Source organism: Poecilia mexicana, unplaced genomic scaffold (assembly GCF_051168715.1).
Source record: "Poecilia mexicana isolate PSO_F unplaced genomic scaffold, ASM5116871v1 scaffold_22, whole genome shotgun sequence".
NCBI classification, from domain to species: Eukaryota; Metazoa; Chordata; class Actinopteri; order Cyprinodontiformes; family Poeciliidae; genus Poecilia; species Poecilia mexicana.
Window position 1 is genome coordinate 17,444,914 of NW_028263391.1, and position 16,805 is coordinate 17,461,718.

Consider the following 16,805-nt stretch of genomic DNA (forward strand, 5'->3'; position numbering starts at 1 on the left):
CTCTCCACAATCTTCACTACAGGCTTCCGGGGAAGTCCCAAAACAGAACTAGTTTTCTTAATCAGGTTGATTAATATGGTGCAGTTTCAGTGCCAAAATTATTGTGCACCCAGTGGTGGCTACTTCCTTGAAACCGTACCATATTAAAAGGTAACTGAGGTGACCAAATTTGTCACCAGGACTATTAATTGCCCTTTATGGACAGTTGAACTACCTTACAAAATTCCTCTGCATTCCTAAAGAAAGTAGTGATAAGTCCTGTTTGCAGTCGGCCAGAAGAAACCGTTGCGCCTTTAAAAAAATCAAACTTGCATTTATTATTCCATCTAGATTTTACAAAAAACATTTTGTAGGTTCGTAATCATGTACAGCCAAAGTTATTAAAAGTCATTGTACAAGTCCCAAAGAGTCACAGGTTGCAGCCGAATGAACCAGAGCTATAACGGTTTAGATCAAACTACATGTTTGATTGACTCAGTCAGAAACTAGGTCTAAATGTAGTTGATTATATGTAGAAAGACAGTTCAAAACCTATGTTCACAAACTTAGATTTACACTTTGTGTTCTTTTCATTCCACTTTACAGTAATCAATTATTTTGCATCGGTTAGTCGCATAAAATCCACATAAATACATTGAAGTGTGTGGTTGTAAAGTAATAAATCGAGAAAAAATAAAAAGGATATAAATTCTTTGCAATCATTTTTGCACTTGACACATCACCAGTTAAAAAAAATATCTTTCTATATCCCTACAAGTGCATATCATGCAACCTTTAACCCCTTTCAGTCTCAAATGACCTAATCTTGATGAGTTTTTAACTTCCTTTTAACTCACTGAAATGCTTTTTTTAAGAGTACACCAAACACAATAAAAAATAAACACAACTGTAACTTTATAAACTCTTTTCCATGTCCACTACAAGAGAAAAAGTCAGAATAGCATGTTGCAGTCTATGCTTTTAATGCTAAAACAATGACCTTCATTAAAAAAGGAAACATTTTTATTCAAATATACTTAAAAGTACATTTTTAAAAGTGTATAAACACAAATTTAAAAGAAGTAGTTTTTATTTATTTTAAGGAAAACAAGTGTTTTCCCTCCATATTGTAGACAAAATCTTTCTTATTACCAACAAAAAGAGGAATTTTTCACATGAAATCCTATGATTTTTTCATAGCACCGAATACCTTAAATAATCAGAAAAATCATAAAAGAAGTCCAGTGTGCTATCATTTAAGGTCCCCATTAAAGAGCTTTATGAGCTGAGAGTGTGATCTCTCCATGTGGGAAGATCTTTAACAGAGCTGCCTCGATGGAGAAAAGGTGCTCGTCCTCCACCTCCGGACAGCACAGCCTCATAAACTCTGCCAGCCGGAGCAGATATTCGATATTGTGGCCCGTTTTTCCACTGGAAATTGAAATTTGGGCTGCAATCTCTACATCTGAGGCTGGACCAAGGTAGATGGGGTTGTCCGATGTGGCGATGTAGACCACAGCCAGCAGAGGAGTGTGGCTCTTCTCTTTAGGAACAAATTCCACAATTTCTGTTACGTATCCTCCCAGCATAACCTCCCTGACGTTGAGGTACTGAAGGGACTCCTCCATGTGGGATTGTGACACTTCGTAGGCAACGCCCCATGTGCAGGCCTGTGCTCAAAAACACAGCAGTGTCAGCAGCAGTGCTACCTAGAACAAACATGCTATGCTGTGATCAGACCTGATACATGGCAGAATCCAGATTTACTATTCTTTCACGATGGAAGCAATAAATAAAAATAAAAGACAGTAGAAAGAAACAAACTTGTATTTCTTTTACTAGGAAGTTAAGTAATCGACCAACTCAAAGAAGTACATAATTATGAACTGGCAAGAAAAATGACACATAACACAAAACCTGGAAGGTTTGACCTGCATGTGTATTTTATCCCTCTTTACTCCGTTACCCTTAAATAAAATCCAGTGCAATCACTACCTTCAGAAATAACCTAATGAGTACACAGACCAAAGAACACACAAGCCAGGTCAGCAACAAAGACGTGGCTGATTTCAGCTATGAAACTAAGCTTTCATCAATGTTTTAATCCATGGCCATCCACCTAAAACTGTCATCAGCAACTTATGCTGTGTAGATCTTACACTTGGAAACTAAGTTTTAGAACTGTAAGTTAAGTAAAAATGTTTTACTGTGATGCTCAAACTACAGTTAAGTTCTTTCTTTCTTTTTATTTCGCTGTTTCTTTGTTTCTTTCATTTTTAGGCTTTAAAGCAAAACCTACTGGGTTTCTTCTACTCTTATTAGATACTCAGTTATCTATCTTCATTCATGTCTGACATGTTTCGACGTTTTACTTCCATCTTCCTCAGAAGTGCTGCTTCAGTACAACAGCTGTGTCGCACAACAACATTCTCTAAACACTTGGTTCTCTTCTGACATATCATACTTTGATATTACATGACATGCTTCTTTGTCAGAAGCCGTGTGATGAGAGAGATGTGACCTTTCATTGACCTTTCATCTGAGGGGGAAAAAATTATTCTACTAAAGAAGAAAATTATTCCCGCTCCAGATGTGAAAAGCTGGCAGAAACGTCAGATTTGCAGCTGTAACTTTGGCTCAGCAAAGTTCTGACTAAAGTTGCTGAGTAGACGTTTATGCCACATATTTAGTTTGTGGAAAAAAGTGAAAAGAAAGCAAATGAAAACCAGGTTAAATCTCCTTTCGACTTCACATTTATATAGAACTTTGTGTTGGCCTATCACATAAAACCACATTAAAATAAAATGAGGTTTTTGGCTGTAATGCCACGGTACTCACCTCCTCATCTTCTACTAGTGTGGCAACTCTGCCTGGCTGAATAGCAAAGATACAGATAATTATTATGTTTTATATAACACAATGTAATACATGTACATTTTAGTCAATGAACTGTATTCAATTCACAAAAAAGAGAAGGACAATGGCCTCGAAACTCACCTTCTCTTTATCCCCTCGATGGAAATCATCCCCATGCCAGAACCGTCTCTTGTATCCTTTAATGTAACCAACTTTCCGTCTTTTATAAGCAAAATCCGGCTTCCAAACTAAAGATCCGTAGCCAAAGATCCAAAGGCTGTTTTTTTCGTGTGCCATATCTAGAAGTTTCATTCTGATCTCTAGTCTCTAAAAAACACGAGACCTTCTGTCCACAGGTAGCTTCCTCTCTCTGATACGTCTTATTTTCTTCTGCCCATCCTGTCTGCTACACTTCACTGCTCCTGTTAGATAAGTGCTGATCCTTCATATCATCATACTCAAAGGGCTGAGTGTATTTTTTTGCTCTGACTGTCCTCTGATTTAAACTCGTAGATACTGTCCGTTTCTCCACTGAGCTCAGGAGAAAAATAACACGTGGATTTGTTGTTGAGTGACCGCAGCTGCACAAGCTCGGCCAATAAAATTGCAGAGTGGGCGGGGTTTAAGTAACGTAGCCTATCATGAATGAGCAGTGACGCAATCGAAGTTCATGAGGTTGGAAAACATTGAACACATATGTTTCAACTTTATATATATATATATATATATATATATATATATATATATATATATATATATATATATATATATATATATATAAAATAATCCTACCTTTTGATATCTTTGCCATACTGACAATATTTTCACTTTTAAATATGTTTTTACACTATGCGAAAAATATGTATGTCTTTATGGCCATTTGTTAACCATCCGATCACCTATCGCTTCCTAAAAGTGTCAAACAGTGAATCCAAGAGACTAATCACATTACCTATAAATAGCTGGGACTGATATATTGGTGCTCTCTAAAGCTCATTAGGCGTCTACATCAATCCGTCTAACCTCATTGTGCTCATGCAGGCTGATGCATGTCACACTTCTCCTCTGCTTGTCACTGTGTGTGGCATCTCAAGAGCTGAAATAGAAGGCAACACAAATCCTGCCCCCCAAGTGGAAAGCCTCACTCTGAGAAAGTGCTGGATCTTAAACTTGAGCAAAAATATTTAAAATAAATGTAAGTTGAAATTTTTTTTAGATTTAAAAGGTAAATGAGCGTAACATTTATAGTGCTCATCTCCATAGTGCTCATCTCCAGCCATAATCACACAGTTGCAGAAAGAGTAATTGATTCTTTCTAGGAAGTTCTAAACAAAAATTTCTGTTTTCATTTGCTTTCTGTTTTCATTTCTTGAAGCCAGAGGCTATTATTCTGTGCAGGAAATCATAATTATTGTGTGTTGAGCGTGAAGTACGGAAAGTGAGGTTACAAATAAAAAGTCTGCAAATGTCTCTGTCAGTAATAGGTGGGATTTTTGAGTGACGGAGACAAGGATTAGACTCTGTTTAGGTTCCATCTAATTATTTGGGAATAATGTCAAGGAAAAGCTTTGTCTGTCCTACCATCACAAATGTAAACACATGGAGTCTGCTGAACTCTGCGTAGACTTTAACTGGAACTGTGCGTTTTTATCAGGTAAGACTAAAAACACCAGTGGGATTGGCACTGACTAGAAGATGAATGTGAAGAAAGACAGCTATTAAGCATAGCAGATGACATGTAATACTGTGGGCCTATATCAGGAAAATGGAGTTAAGCAAGGTAACGTTACCCTAAATAAAAAGTCAGATACTTCTAAAGTTTCTCAGGTTGAAATTATTCTACTGCAATAAAACTGAATAAGGACTTCCCTCCCTCCCCAAATTGTCACCAGGTTTGCTAAGAAATGTGACCAGCAGTGTGTGCAGCGATACTTTTGCCTTCGTTTTCTTTTTTCTAGAACATGACTGATGTTAAGAACCAGAGTGGTAAAGGTACAGCAGCTGCTATATTAAGTAGTAAAGCATTAAGACCATAAGGCCTCTTTATTGTCACATACACACCTTTAAAGTAGATATTTTCATTTGAATGTTTTCATTTACAATCTTGTCCACTGAATGGATGCTTGCACATTGTTTTCACATGAAACTGACACAACGCCACTATGGACACAGTATGACAAAAGCTACCGGGGCAAATATTAACGCATCTATGAGCTGCGTTTCAGGTCAGCTGACACAGACAGAGCTTACGGACGATTTAATGTAAAATCTCTACTTCGACCACAAGAAACTCACAGACAATCCACAAATAAACAGTGTACCAGATATGTGTTCTGCATGTCTTTTTTATAGCAAAATAAAAAATATATATAATAATAATATTAATAAAATAAAACACAAAGAGACAAATTTGCCATTTTGGTGGCATCAACTTAAAACACATCTAATCTCAACATATAAATATACATTATATACAAAACAATCTTATAAAACATAAAATGATCAGTGCTTTGTATAATTAAATTACTACTGAAATACTAATCTTACAAAATAGCATTATTGGTTCAGCAATTTCCACTGAAGGCGTCCTTGGTATGATAGTCACTTCACATGTGTCTTTGTCTTTATTGGGGTGAGTTTATATAAAACAGACAAGGCCCAGTCATAAGTTTCCCTGCATGGTATTTTAGTGTTTGTTTGTTTGTTTGTTTTTGCATCTTCTGATCAATTATAGTTACCACCAAGATGCTGTGCAAAGAAATCAAGAGAAGGCAGGGCAAAAATGGTTTTCCTACACACATTTAAGGCTTTTGTGATCATACATTCTTTATAAAAATAGATTTGTTTTACAGAATCCCAAATATATCCCTCACAAATGAACCGTTTTCAGTAGTTTTTTTTTTGTGTGTGTGTCCTTCTTTTTTTTGCATAGTACAGTGCAGGTCAAAAAGAGTAGAAATAAGCCTGATTCATGCTACAGCTGAATTATGTGAGTGTTCTTCCCGTCCTAATCAGCACAGAAACAGTGACTTCTCGTTGCTTCGCGGTTAAGCTGGACGAAGCAGTGGAGGGTTTGAGTTGCAACAGTCAAAGGCGGATCCATGAGCCTCGGTCTGTACATTCTCAAAGGCTTATTCGCTTCAGTTCAGTTATAGACAGAGAGCACATCCAGTTATCAAGTTTTCAACAGCAGCATCTTGCGTTTTAAATAAATCCCAGTCTCTTCACACGTGTAAACAGTCCGCAAGGGATCCACTCTTCACAATAAGAAACACGTTCTGATTATTATACCTGGAAGAAACCAAGACAAGTCACTTTTAGTCTCAGTTATCACATGAAAATACAAAGGTAAGCTTTTTTTGTGGGTTAAGAGCTGCATCTCCTTAATTTACAATGTCACTTAGTACCTCAAAAAAGCTGAGTAATAGCCCATAATAGTAAAAACAATATTTTAACACAGAGATTTTGTTGTGACTATGTTATGAAATACACAATCATTGGCAATAATGATGATTTGACAGTTCGCCAACAATAACCATTGAAATCAGGGTAAGCCACAAAACACGGCTGTTCACAGAGTGCTTTTTCAAGGGATATAAATGGAAAGTTAAGTGAAAAGAAAAATGCGTGATTGTAAAAAGTGCACAAACAAATCAGCGCGTCAGAGTCTGGAGGAAGAGCACAGAGGCACTAAGTCCAGGTTTCTTGAGGTTTAGTGTGAATTTTCATTAGTTAATAATGCTTTGGGGAGGCATGCCATCTGCTGGTGTTGATCCACTGCCAATTTAAGAGCTCTGCATGCTTCGTTCTCCTGACAAGCTGTATTAAGATGTTTATTTCTATTTCCAGTCAGACATGGCAGCAGCTCACACTGCCAATAGTACTAATAGCTGGTTTAATGACTGGTTTTGATTGGTCAGAAAACTGACCAGACCTAAACCTCTTAGATAATCTAAGGAGTTTTGTCAAAAGAAAGATGAAAAACACCAGAGAAGCATCCTGGTTTTAGGTCACTTTCAAAGCAACCTCCACACCTCAGCTGAGCCCACAGGCTGATCTCCTCCATGCCACACTGGATTGATGCAGTAATTCATACAAAAGGATTCCAGATCAATGGTTTGCCATAATCATCAAAATGAATAGAACTAAATATTTTAAGTATTGCTTTGCGTCCAATAATACGTATAAGTTCTACCTTTCGCATTGAATTACTAACATCAACACATTTTTCTATAATATTCATAGGAAAACGCTTACCTCAGTTGCAATGATGCATTCTTGCCTCTCCTCTCCTATTACAAAGACAGACTGATAGACTGACTCTTTAGAGGAGCATATTGTTGATATTCTACAGTCTGACAGGTCACTGTGAAATACAAGATGCAAGAAATTAGTTACTGAATTCATAAATGATGAAAAACTTATTCCTTTGACAAATCACACCCTCATTTCATATTGTTGTTATTGTTATCAGTTCATTACTGTTTGTAGTAAGTATTTTAATTATTTTCTTTAGATAGATGCACATAGAAATGTTGAAATCTACTGTATTATTCTAATTAATTTGCCATTATGTCCAGGAATGTTTGCACTACCCCCTCTTTCTTTTGATTGGGGTTGTGATCCCTATTTTGCTCGTTCAAAACGTCTGAAATGTGACGCATTAGGATTCCTGATCAAACTAAAATGAATGCTAAGCACATTACTGATAGGTATTTGCTGAAGCCATATAAACCCAGATTTCCTCACAGTAAAGTATGAGTAGATTATTAAAATCACCTTAAAGCACTAGTTGTCAATGTTATATTTTTGCGGCAGATGAAAAAGTTGGGTCCAGACAATATGGCAAATGAGTGAAATGACCAGAACCCATAAAGATATCTCTGGGATGGCTTATTTTTCTCTTTCTGTGTCCTTACCTGTACATTCTACTCAAATGTTTTCTTTCTTCTAATGTCTTTTCACAGTTTTCATCTTTGCCCAGGAGGGACAGTTCATCCTTGTACCTCACGGGGGATTTGTAGTCCAGCTGATAGCTGTTGATGTACTTATGGTTAGACTTTTCCGAGGGACAATCCACCTCCAGACCGATCTTCTTGTTTGTGTTCTTTAGTTCAACAGAGGAGATGAGGTTCTCCTTCTGAAAGTCCATCCTGGAGCTATTGTTCATCGTCTTGGAGTCGAGCTCCTTGTCCCTCTGCTTTTTTTTGTTGCATACTATCACCACTGTCATGCAGAGAAGGACCAGAACAATAACCAGACCAACACCCAAGCCGACGGCAACCAAGTTCAGCTTTTCGCTGGGCTCCGAACTGGTGTTGGGACTGGAGGCGTCCGCTGAATGCTGGTTGCTGTTCTGACACTGGGAGCCGCTGTAGTGGGCAGCGCAGAGGCAGGTGGGCTTGCCTGTGGGTCCATGGGTGCAGGTTCCACCGTTGAGGCAGGGCATAGAGGCGCAGCGGTTCATGGGTCTGTCACAGTGGTGGCCCATGTACCCCGGCGGGCAGATGCAGGTGTAGTGGTTGATGCCGTCTACACAGGTGGAGCCGTTAGAGCATGGATTCCTGGCGCATTCATCGATGTTGATCTCACAACGCAGCCCAGAGAAACCTGAGCGACAGCTGCACACCCTGAGGTTACCGTGAACCGCACAATGTCCACCTAATGAAGCAAACAAAATGGCACAGCAAGTCATTTCAATGCAGTTATTTAGTATGTGCACATGAATTAATTATTTGGGCTCTGATATTTTTATCCTCCTGCCTACATGCAAAGTGGGTTTCTGGTGAAAAAAAAAAAAAAAAAAAAAAAAAAAAGATCTTTGAAGACCCAAATTGAAAATGTTGTGCTAAAAACTAGGATAATAGCAGGGGCTTGTACTGGTTGTTCCACATCTGTTTCATTTTGTTTCGATTAAATTTAAAATTTAAGGTGAATAATTTATTACATAAATCTTATTTATTTTTAGTCTTTTTCAATTAGATTGTAATGTAATTATTGTTGGCTTTTTCGCCTCCTGGTGGTGCAGCATGGGTACTACAGTATTTACGAGACAATGTAAATGTAAATGATCAAACGCCATCCTCCTGCAAATCTACAAATTTATATATGTGGGATGGACAACTGAAACTTTATGAGGGCTTTATTGTATAAAAAAAACAAACCATAAAACCCTCACTAAAAATGGCATGTTGGTGGGTTTAAATTGTTAAGGTATTATCATCAAATCAGGAGCACTTATTTGATCTGCTTAAACACCGAAACAACGAATAGATACCTTTAAATCCATAAAATTTGCATTTCAAAGGTTACAGTGTCAGAAAATGCATCACTAGAATCCAATTTACATATGCAGGATGGACAAAAAAAATTAACTTTTTATCGTTCATGGAAGAAGAGACCTAAATATTAAAACTGATGCGTATCTCCTGGATCCAGCTGTAGCTCATCCACTTAGTTTTTAAAAAAAAAAACATTTGTATAAGTGTACTCTGGGCCTCAGGCTGATGTTTTACCATTGACGCATTGCAGCGATGTACATTTATCCACTTTCTTCTCACAGTTGAGTCCAGTGTATCCAGCTGGACACTCGCATATGTAACTTCGCCCATTGTCCTGCTCTTTGCACTTGCCACCCTGGAAGCAAGGCCTGTCCGCACAAGTCGGTATCCGGTGTTCGCAGTGTGGCCCTTCAAACCCGTTTGGGCATGTGCATGAGTAGCCCGTCTCAGAGTCCTGCAGAAGAAAAACAAGAGGGGGAAAAGAGTTTACTAAAAAAATTTAAATGTTAAATGTTTTTTTTATTGTATCTTGCCCTGACTAACTCTATTCTTCTTAGTCTGAATTCTATTTCCAGTGCATAGTCTGTGAACTGGGTCATCGACTGACTTGACAATCGATAGCATCCTCCTGGAGCTGCAGATAGACCAAGGCGAAAACAAAAACAGGAAAGCCTGTGTTGTGGGAAAGGAGAGCAAGCGACTTCCGGACTCACCACGCAGCGGCCTCCGTTGTGGCAGGGCTTGCTGTCACACTCCCTGACCTCTAAGTCACAGTTCTCCCCAGCGAAGCCTGGCAGGCAGGCGCAGGTGTAGTAACCCTCGCCCGTGTTCATGCACGTGGCCCCGTTGGCACAGGGTTTGTGATTGGTGCAGTAGTTCAGGTCTGCAAACAATAATAATAATAATAATAATAAAACAGGGGTGGACATGTCAGACCACTTTGCTTTATCTTAAACATCCAACATCCTGTTGTTTTTGAGAAAGAATGAGCACCTTGGTCACAGAAGATGCCTCCCCAGCCCTCCTTGCAGGTGCACTGATACGGCTCCTCGCAGGTACCGTGTTTACAGGACGGATGGAGTTTACACACATCACAAAACAGTCCCTGCCAGCCCTCTCTGCATCTGTTCACACATACAACATGACAGTTGGCTCAAGCATAAACTTAAACTCACACATAAACAAAACTCAGAGGAACAAATGAAAGAGCGCAGACCCTGAGGTGTTCTTCTTACAGCATTGTTACTCTTTAATGGGGGCAATTTTTTTTTTCCATCTTTAATGTGACATTATATATTATCACGCTTTAATACTTACATGCACTCTCCTGGTATTTGACAGGTCCCGTTGCTTTCATTGCAGCCTTCAAGGCAGATGGCTGAAAGTGGGAATTAAAAGTTTTACTTTGTTCATTAAGTATTTATATAAAATTATGTTAATAAGCATTTCATCATGGTATAATGATCTCCAACTATTATATGTGAATCTTTCATTGCAGGCCCATTATACTTGCTCCCTTGTGCTGTACTGATTTTGCACAGCTTTTACACTCTTTCAGCGTGCTGCTGTAGCGCAGCAGATGCCTGTTTGCAGGGACAGCTGCACCCATTGTTTCCAGAGGACGGTTCGAGCCCCTGTTGCAGCTGCTGCCCCGCGCCGTATCAACAAAAGAAACCCTCAATTTAGTGGCGCGTGGCGTCCGATAATGCCGCGATTAACCCCAGCGCGTGCTGCTGCTTCGACCACCGCGCGGGATTAAAGCGCACGCGCCCAGAGAGAAAGTTAAATTAAGGCTCAACAGCAGTGGCGGTTCTTGGATGAATGTAGCCTGGGGTGAGCCATTTCTTCAAGAGTAAAAGTTTCAGAAATCTATAATCAATAGGTAACTATTCAGTCTAGTTTTTTTATTTTCAGTCCATATGTTGCCGTTTTAACACTTATTTTAATCTAAATCAGCTCCTAATGATTAAAAAAAGGATATGTAATATGCTCTTTCTATTTTTATGAATCTCTGACTTAAGCACAGGCTTTTCAGAAAAGTAGAAAACCTTGAAGGTTTTGGTGCACCAAATATAAAACATATTTTTAAGGCATTGTTAAAGATTAATTATTTACCCATTTGATCTTGGCATGTTTTATGGAAATAATGACGCACACCATCTGGAACAAGTTACAACTCAGTGACTGTGTTACATTGCCACATACAGGCCAACCATATTTACTGTTAACGTTTTGTGTACTTTCTTGTGGATCACGATGTTTTGAGAATTCTTCGAGAATGAAGAAGAATTGCAAAGATTGTTTTTGAAGGCCTAAAATAGAAGATGTGAAAGCTTTGAAGTCGCTGTGAATTTAGCTGTCACTGTACTGTAATCTCCATGTGTAACAGAAATGTTTGGAAATAGGCAAAACTAATTCTATCCTATCAGATTCTGCCTTTTGAAATTCAGCCGCTGTTGAATAATCCACTCCAGGTTTGATTAGTGTTAGAATTTAAACTAGAAAAAGTCATATGAAGTGGAAAGTCTTTAAGAAAACTAAACTATACAATAACCCTTCAGTTGGCCATATCATACTAAATTGGAATCAAACAATGCCTTGTTTGCCTTTGCATGACTATATAATATTTCAATGCATTTACTGCACAGCACAAGGGAGCCCACTACCCATTGATTGAACATAAAAACAAGCAACATAAAAGTTATCTGTGTGCAAATGAAATGTATATGCAGGGCAACCTTCTGACATAAGGACAACCTGAGCAGAGAGCCATATCACCCACATCCACAGCTCAGTTGTATCTTAACTTATCACCAGCTGAATTATTTTTTAAGATGTAACTGTTTATGCAACACAGGAAGACTTTAGACTAAAAATGTTGATTTCTCATCAATTACAATCAAATGCATAAAAGACAAAAGAACAATTATGAACACACAGTTCAAATGATTGAAAGGTAAATCCACATAAACTATTAACATAGCATCTTTACATCCTTATTTCAACCCGTCATTCTCTAAATCCAAAGTCAAGACAACCATCCTTATCATAGTTGAGCTAGAGCAATTCAAAGTGTTTGTCCTCATCCACTCTTGCTTACGTTTATCGCAGTATTCCCCCTTCCATCCCGGCAGACAGTCTATTTGTCCATCAGGTGTGCAGGTGTAGTGGCCGAAACGGTCGTCTCTTGGAGTGCATATTTTTGAGCAGGTGGCACCGTAGTAATTTTCTTTGCAGACGATTCGATATGAGTACCTAAGCTCCGTCTGCGTCCCCATCCCCGTCTGTTCAACCTGGGTCCACTCAGGCCCTATTCCCAGCTGGCTTTGGGTGGCAAAGGAGCTAATCAATAATCCAGGGTTGCTGGAATCTGCGGAGAAAAAAAGTAACGCATAAAATGCAGTTGTTAAGCTCGCAGTTGGTTATTTTAGAGGATGAAACTGCGTTTTTCGATGTCTTACAGCAGAGAAAGTATGAAAAGTATGAAATCCATGATTTTTCTAAAAGTTCATATTCCAATTTAAAAGATGCAACAAGCAAAATATTCGTATGGAAAATATTTCCTTGTAATAACATAGACATTCGAACAAACATTTGACACCTAGTCCAATCACGGCTTTGTCTCCCTCTAGCGGTACAAACGCAGCAGGTATCTGCTTACCTCCGGGCTGCTCCGCTGCAGGAGAATACCAAGCTTCAATAACCAAAGAGAAAGCACCCTGAGGAGAGAGAAATCCTTTTTAAATCACGAATAAAACTAAACGAAGATCGGTCAACAATTTATTCCGTGTTTCATAATTAAGTACAATTATTGCTGTTCATTTTCACACATAAGTGTGAAAAGTATTTAAATATTATATTTAGACGTGCTTTCGGCAAGAACATTAAGTATCATAGTTTGGCTCTTACGTTAGAATAAAATTTATAACCAAATGGATTGTAAAGTCATAACAGAAAATTCAAGGTTAGAAGGATACAAATTAACGTGTATGTTTTGTTAGTTTTATATGTAATTAATCTAAATTAAAAATGGGGTATTTTATGCTACTTTTTTTTTAAACGAAGTATAAACAATGATAAATAATCATTTAATTAAATTCGAGGAGTTCCTGACGTTTTGCCTTAAAATGTGACCAGCGCGTGCGTGCTCTCACCGGCCAGGTGAAGTTGAGCGGCAGCCGCACGGTCGTGTCCGACTGGATGCTGAAGGAGTCGCTCCCCAGGACAGGTGTGCTGCCTCTGCCGAATATGCACCTTCCAGGAGACACCTCCTTCTGGAAGTTCTTCAGACAAACCCTGAAATAAGTCCTGCAGCCATCCGTGCTGCAGCTGCGTCCGTTTGCCAGCAAAGCTTTTGTATTTTGAAAGTGGTGAAGATCTATCTCGAACACGCTTGATCCCAAAACCTAAGAGGGAATTAAGAGTGAGCGCAGAACATATAATATGTGTGTCTTTTTTATATAAATATAGATTTTTTTCAAAAATATACCTGAGTAAATAACATCATAACAATTGCGATGATAGAGGTGAACCAATCGGCCATCCTTTAGAGTTTTATGTTCGTATCCCAGAAATCAGTTCACCCTCCCACACAAAATGTTTCAATTCCAAATAAAAAGAGCAAAATATAAAAGAAAGAAAGAAAGAAAAGAAAAAAAACAGAAAAAGTAAAAAAAAAAAAAAAAACTGAACTCAATAAATTATAATCCTTCTTCAAAACCCTGTTGGGATAAAATCCAGCTCCGCAATCCGTATCCAGAAGAGGGGACAGAAAAAAGTTCAAAAAGACCGAGTTATCTATCCAGTGCTAGACGTTAAACAATCGTCAGTAACGTCAATATCCACAAGTGAGTCATTCTGCGGTCTTTATGTGGCCCATCCATCGTGCCGGTCGGCGGGAGTCTGACTCTGCTGTGCTGATGCGGGGCTTGTGTTGCCAACAGTGATGAGAGCATGTGACGGAGCATCAGCGCATGGTGGCTCCCAGTGAGGGGCGTCTGACCCCTCCTGCTTTATATATCTGCAGTTAACACCACCCACTGTCCTCTCTACCTTCCTTTCTGCTTGGAGTGTAAACATCAACATATCCAGTGCAAGTCTTTATAACAATGTCTTTAAATTCACCTGTTTTCACAGATTCCTCCTCTGGATGTACAGAGAGCATTGTGAAAAAGAGCCCCAGCCTATTGTTTGCAATAGACTAACACAGGGCAGGGCATATTGTGAAACTAAAGAATAATTATACATTTAAATGCTTTTTAAATAAAATCAGAAAAATGTGGTGTACATTTGTGATAGAACAACCTTTTAAATGTCTCCACCAGTTTTGTGTGTATAGGGAATTTTTTTTTTTTTCCATAAAATAGCTCAAGTTTCATGGACATGCTTTGATCTAAACCATTCCACTGCAGCTCAGATTGTTACAGCTTTTGCTTCCCTGTTTTTAGCTCCATCTGTTCTCATCATATCTTACCTGTTTCTCCATCACTCTAAAGAAAAGCGTCAGCCAAGAGTGATGTTTTCACCACCGTGTGGGTATTCATTGTGATGCATATGTTTTGTAGGTAGGCTAAAAAGTTCATCTTCCGACCAGATCACTTTTTTCCTCATTATTTTTTTTTTTTTGTTTCCATGGTGCTTTTTGTTCACTAATATTCTTTAATAAACATCAGGGATTAGATTAGGCAGTTAATCTAATTAATTAACTGGTGACTACTGGAGGCAAATAGTTGCACAGGATTTTATTTTGGGGTAACGTTTACAGATGTTTACAGATATCATAGTGTGGATATAAATTTAAATAAACGCCATACTTTTCAGAGTTTCCTTGTATTTTATACTTATTCACTATTTTGTGTTGGTCTTTTAAATGAAGTCCTAGTAAAGTGCATTGAAGATTGTGCCAAAAAAATGTGACAAAAAGTAAAAAGCTCTAAGCGGAGGGAAATCTTTTCCAAACTCCATTTTTCTTTTTCACAAGAAGGAAAACTAAAGAAATTATGTTTCAGACCTCGTATTATTTCTTTGTCTTCTTCGTGTTTATTTTAGAAGATAAAAGAGGACAGAACTCTATATAAGATAATGGAGCCATACTGTAAACACTTGGTCCGTCTTAAATCAGCTGAGAAACCCCAATTTGAGAAACTTACCGATGCATAGCAAATTAAAAACAACTGTTACTCTTCTCACTGTAAATGTTTGGAGACTTATACTTCTTATAGGTAATATTATACCACCAGTTCTGCCACTTTGATTTATTTCTCTTTCTGAATGGTTTGGAAAAGCCATCCAAGCACGCTCACGTGCTATGAGAAGGAAAAGACGCCATACGTTTCGCAAAAAGTTGTTTATTGTGCTTATTTTTAACAAAAAAAAAAAAAAAAAATCAAGTTGTTCTTACAGCACCCACCATGGTCTCAGCTTGTAAATTAAAGCTGATATTCTATCCTGCATGTAGCCTCAGACTGTTTGTTGACCTAACATGCGCAAGAGCCATGTTTAAAAAAATAATATTAAAAGCCATTCGTCAGCATGCGTGTTGTTCCAAAAGGGATAAAGAAAAAAAAATGAACTCGGAGAGGAGTATATAAATGATGTTGAGTAAATAAATCCAAATTCCATATGGATGTTTTATCACATAAAGGCTCATGCAGGGCACAGACTTTGTTAACTTTATCACCCCAGCAGCAGAGCCGCCTCTCTGGGAGGATTTACAGTGAGGGAACAGGATTCGACGAGCGTTCCCCGACCAAAAAGGTGTGTGGCTTGAAACCGCCCTCCTGCCGAGGTGACTTCATGTCTTACCCCCCACCTCTGACTTATAGGTTTTGAGGTTTGACTTCAGAGCACGAGACAATGGACTATTGAGTGCGCAGCAGCATGAGTAAGAGGCCCGGACATCTCATAACTCTGTTGCATTGAAGTATTTGCCGTTCCCACCATTGACTGTACCACACAGATCCTGTGCTGGATCAGCGCAGACTTCTGCAGCGGTTAAGGCACGTATTCCTGTTCTGGTTTGTGTTCAGAACTGACCTTAATTCACTTATCTGCAGGCCAAATCACTAGTTTATGAAGCCGCCAGAGACTCGAGAGCTTCATCAATCTCTTCAGATATGGGAGAAATGCGTAGAGTAACGGTGCCTCCGTTCTTGCACGTCAAAACATACATATACTTTAATATTTGATGGCCTGTGGGTAAGGTTTCTTCTTCTGCAGCTCAGGTTACATTTCCATGTAAAGCAAATGGACTGTGCTAAACACGCAGCGATGCTTGGTTTGGCCGCGTGACGAAAAAACACTGGCTTGGATCTGATATGGAGAAGTGCCATGCTGGTGATGCATTCAGGCTCCCTTTGTATATTTACATATTGATCTGTGTGATTTTTATCTCCCTTTTAATATGATTGTAGCTATGTAAACAAGGCAAAAACCCTGGGCCTGAATTAAAAGCGTATTTTAGTGCGGGGGTTATTTACTCCAGGCCAATGCAAACAATACAATAACAGGCTCCTTTTTCTGGCTAGAACAAACACAGCCTTGGAGACAGACGTTGGCCCACCGCAGCTCCATCTGCAGCTTTGTGTGGAGCATCATTTTTCTCTCTGACACTGTTTTGTGAAGCTGACTCCTGATTGTTCTACGTCTTCTCAGCTGGCATCGAACCCTGAAAAATAACATTTTGATTCG

The 16,805-nt window shown here is 38.7% G+C and overlaps 2 protein-coding genes across 2 annotated transcripts; both read right to left on the reverse strand.

Moving 5' to 3' along the window:
* Positions 1-292: 292 nt before the first annotated feature.
* On the reverse strand, positions 293-3,401 carry LOC106903603 (glutathione-specific gamma-glutamylcyclotransferase 1). The gene is made up of 3 exons (XM_014967527.2): positions 2,977-3,401; positions 2,818-2,853; positions 293-1,649 (listed from the first exon to the last, which is right to left on the reverse strand). Exons 1-3 carry the CDS (start codon positions 3,145-3,147, stop codon positions 1,248-1,250), a joined length of 609 nt encoding a protein of 202 aa, XP_014823013.1. The 5' UTR covers positions 3,148-3,401; the 3' UTR covers positions 293-1,247.
* A 1,443-nt stretch (positions 3,402-4,844) lies between these two features.
* LOC106903608 (delta-like protein 4) lies at positions 4,845-16,140 on the reverse strand. The gene is made up of 11 exons (XM_014967541.2): positions 13,606-16,140; positions 13,271-13,522; positions 12,778-12,835; positions 12,217-12,486; positions 10,434-10,494; positions 10,110-10,240; positions 9,830-9,999; positions 9,351-9,570; positions 7,755-8,496; positions 7,093-7,201; positions 4,845-6,126 (listed from the first exon to the last, which is right to left on the reverse strand). The coding sequence occupies exons 1-11, from the start codon at positions 13,657-13,659 to the stop codon at positions 6,121-6,123; spliced, it is 2,073 nt and encodes a 690-aa protein (XP_014823027.1). The 5' UTR covers positions 13,660-16,140; the 3' UTR covers positions 4,845-6,120.
* Between the last annotated feature and the right edge of the window lie 665 nt (positions 16,141-16,805).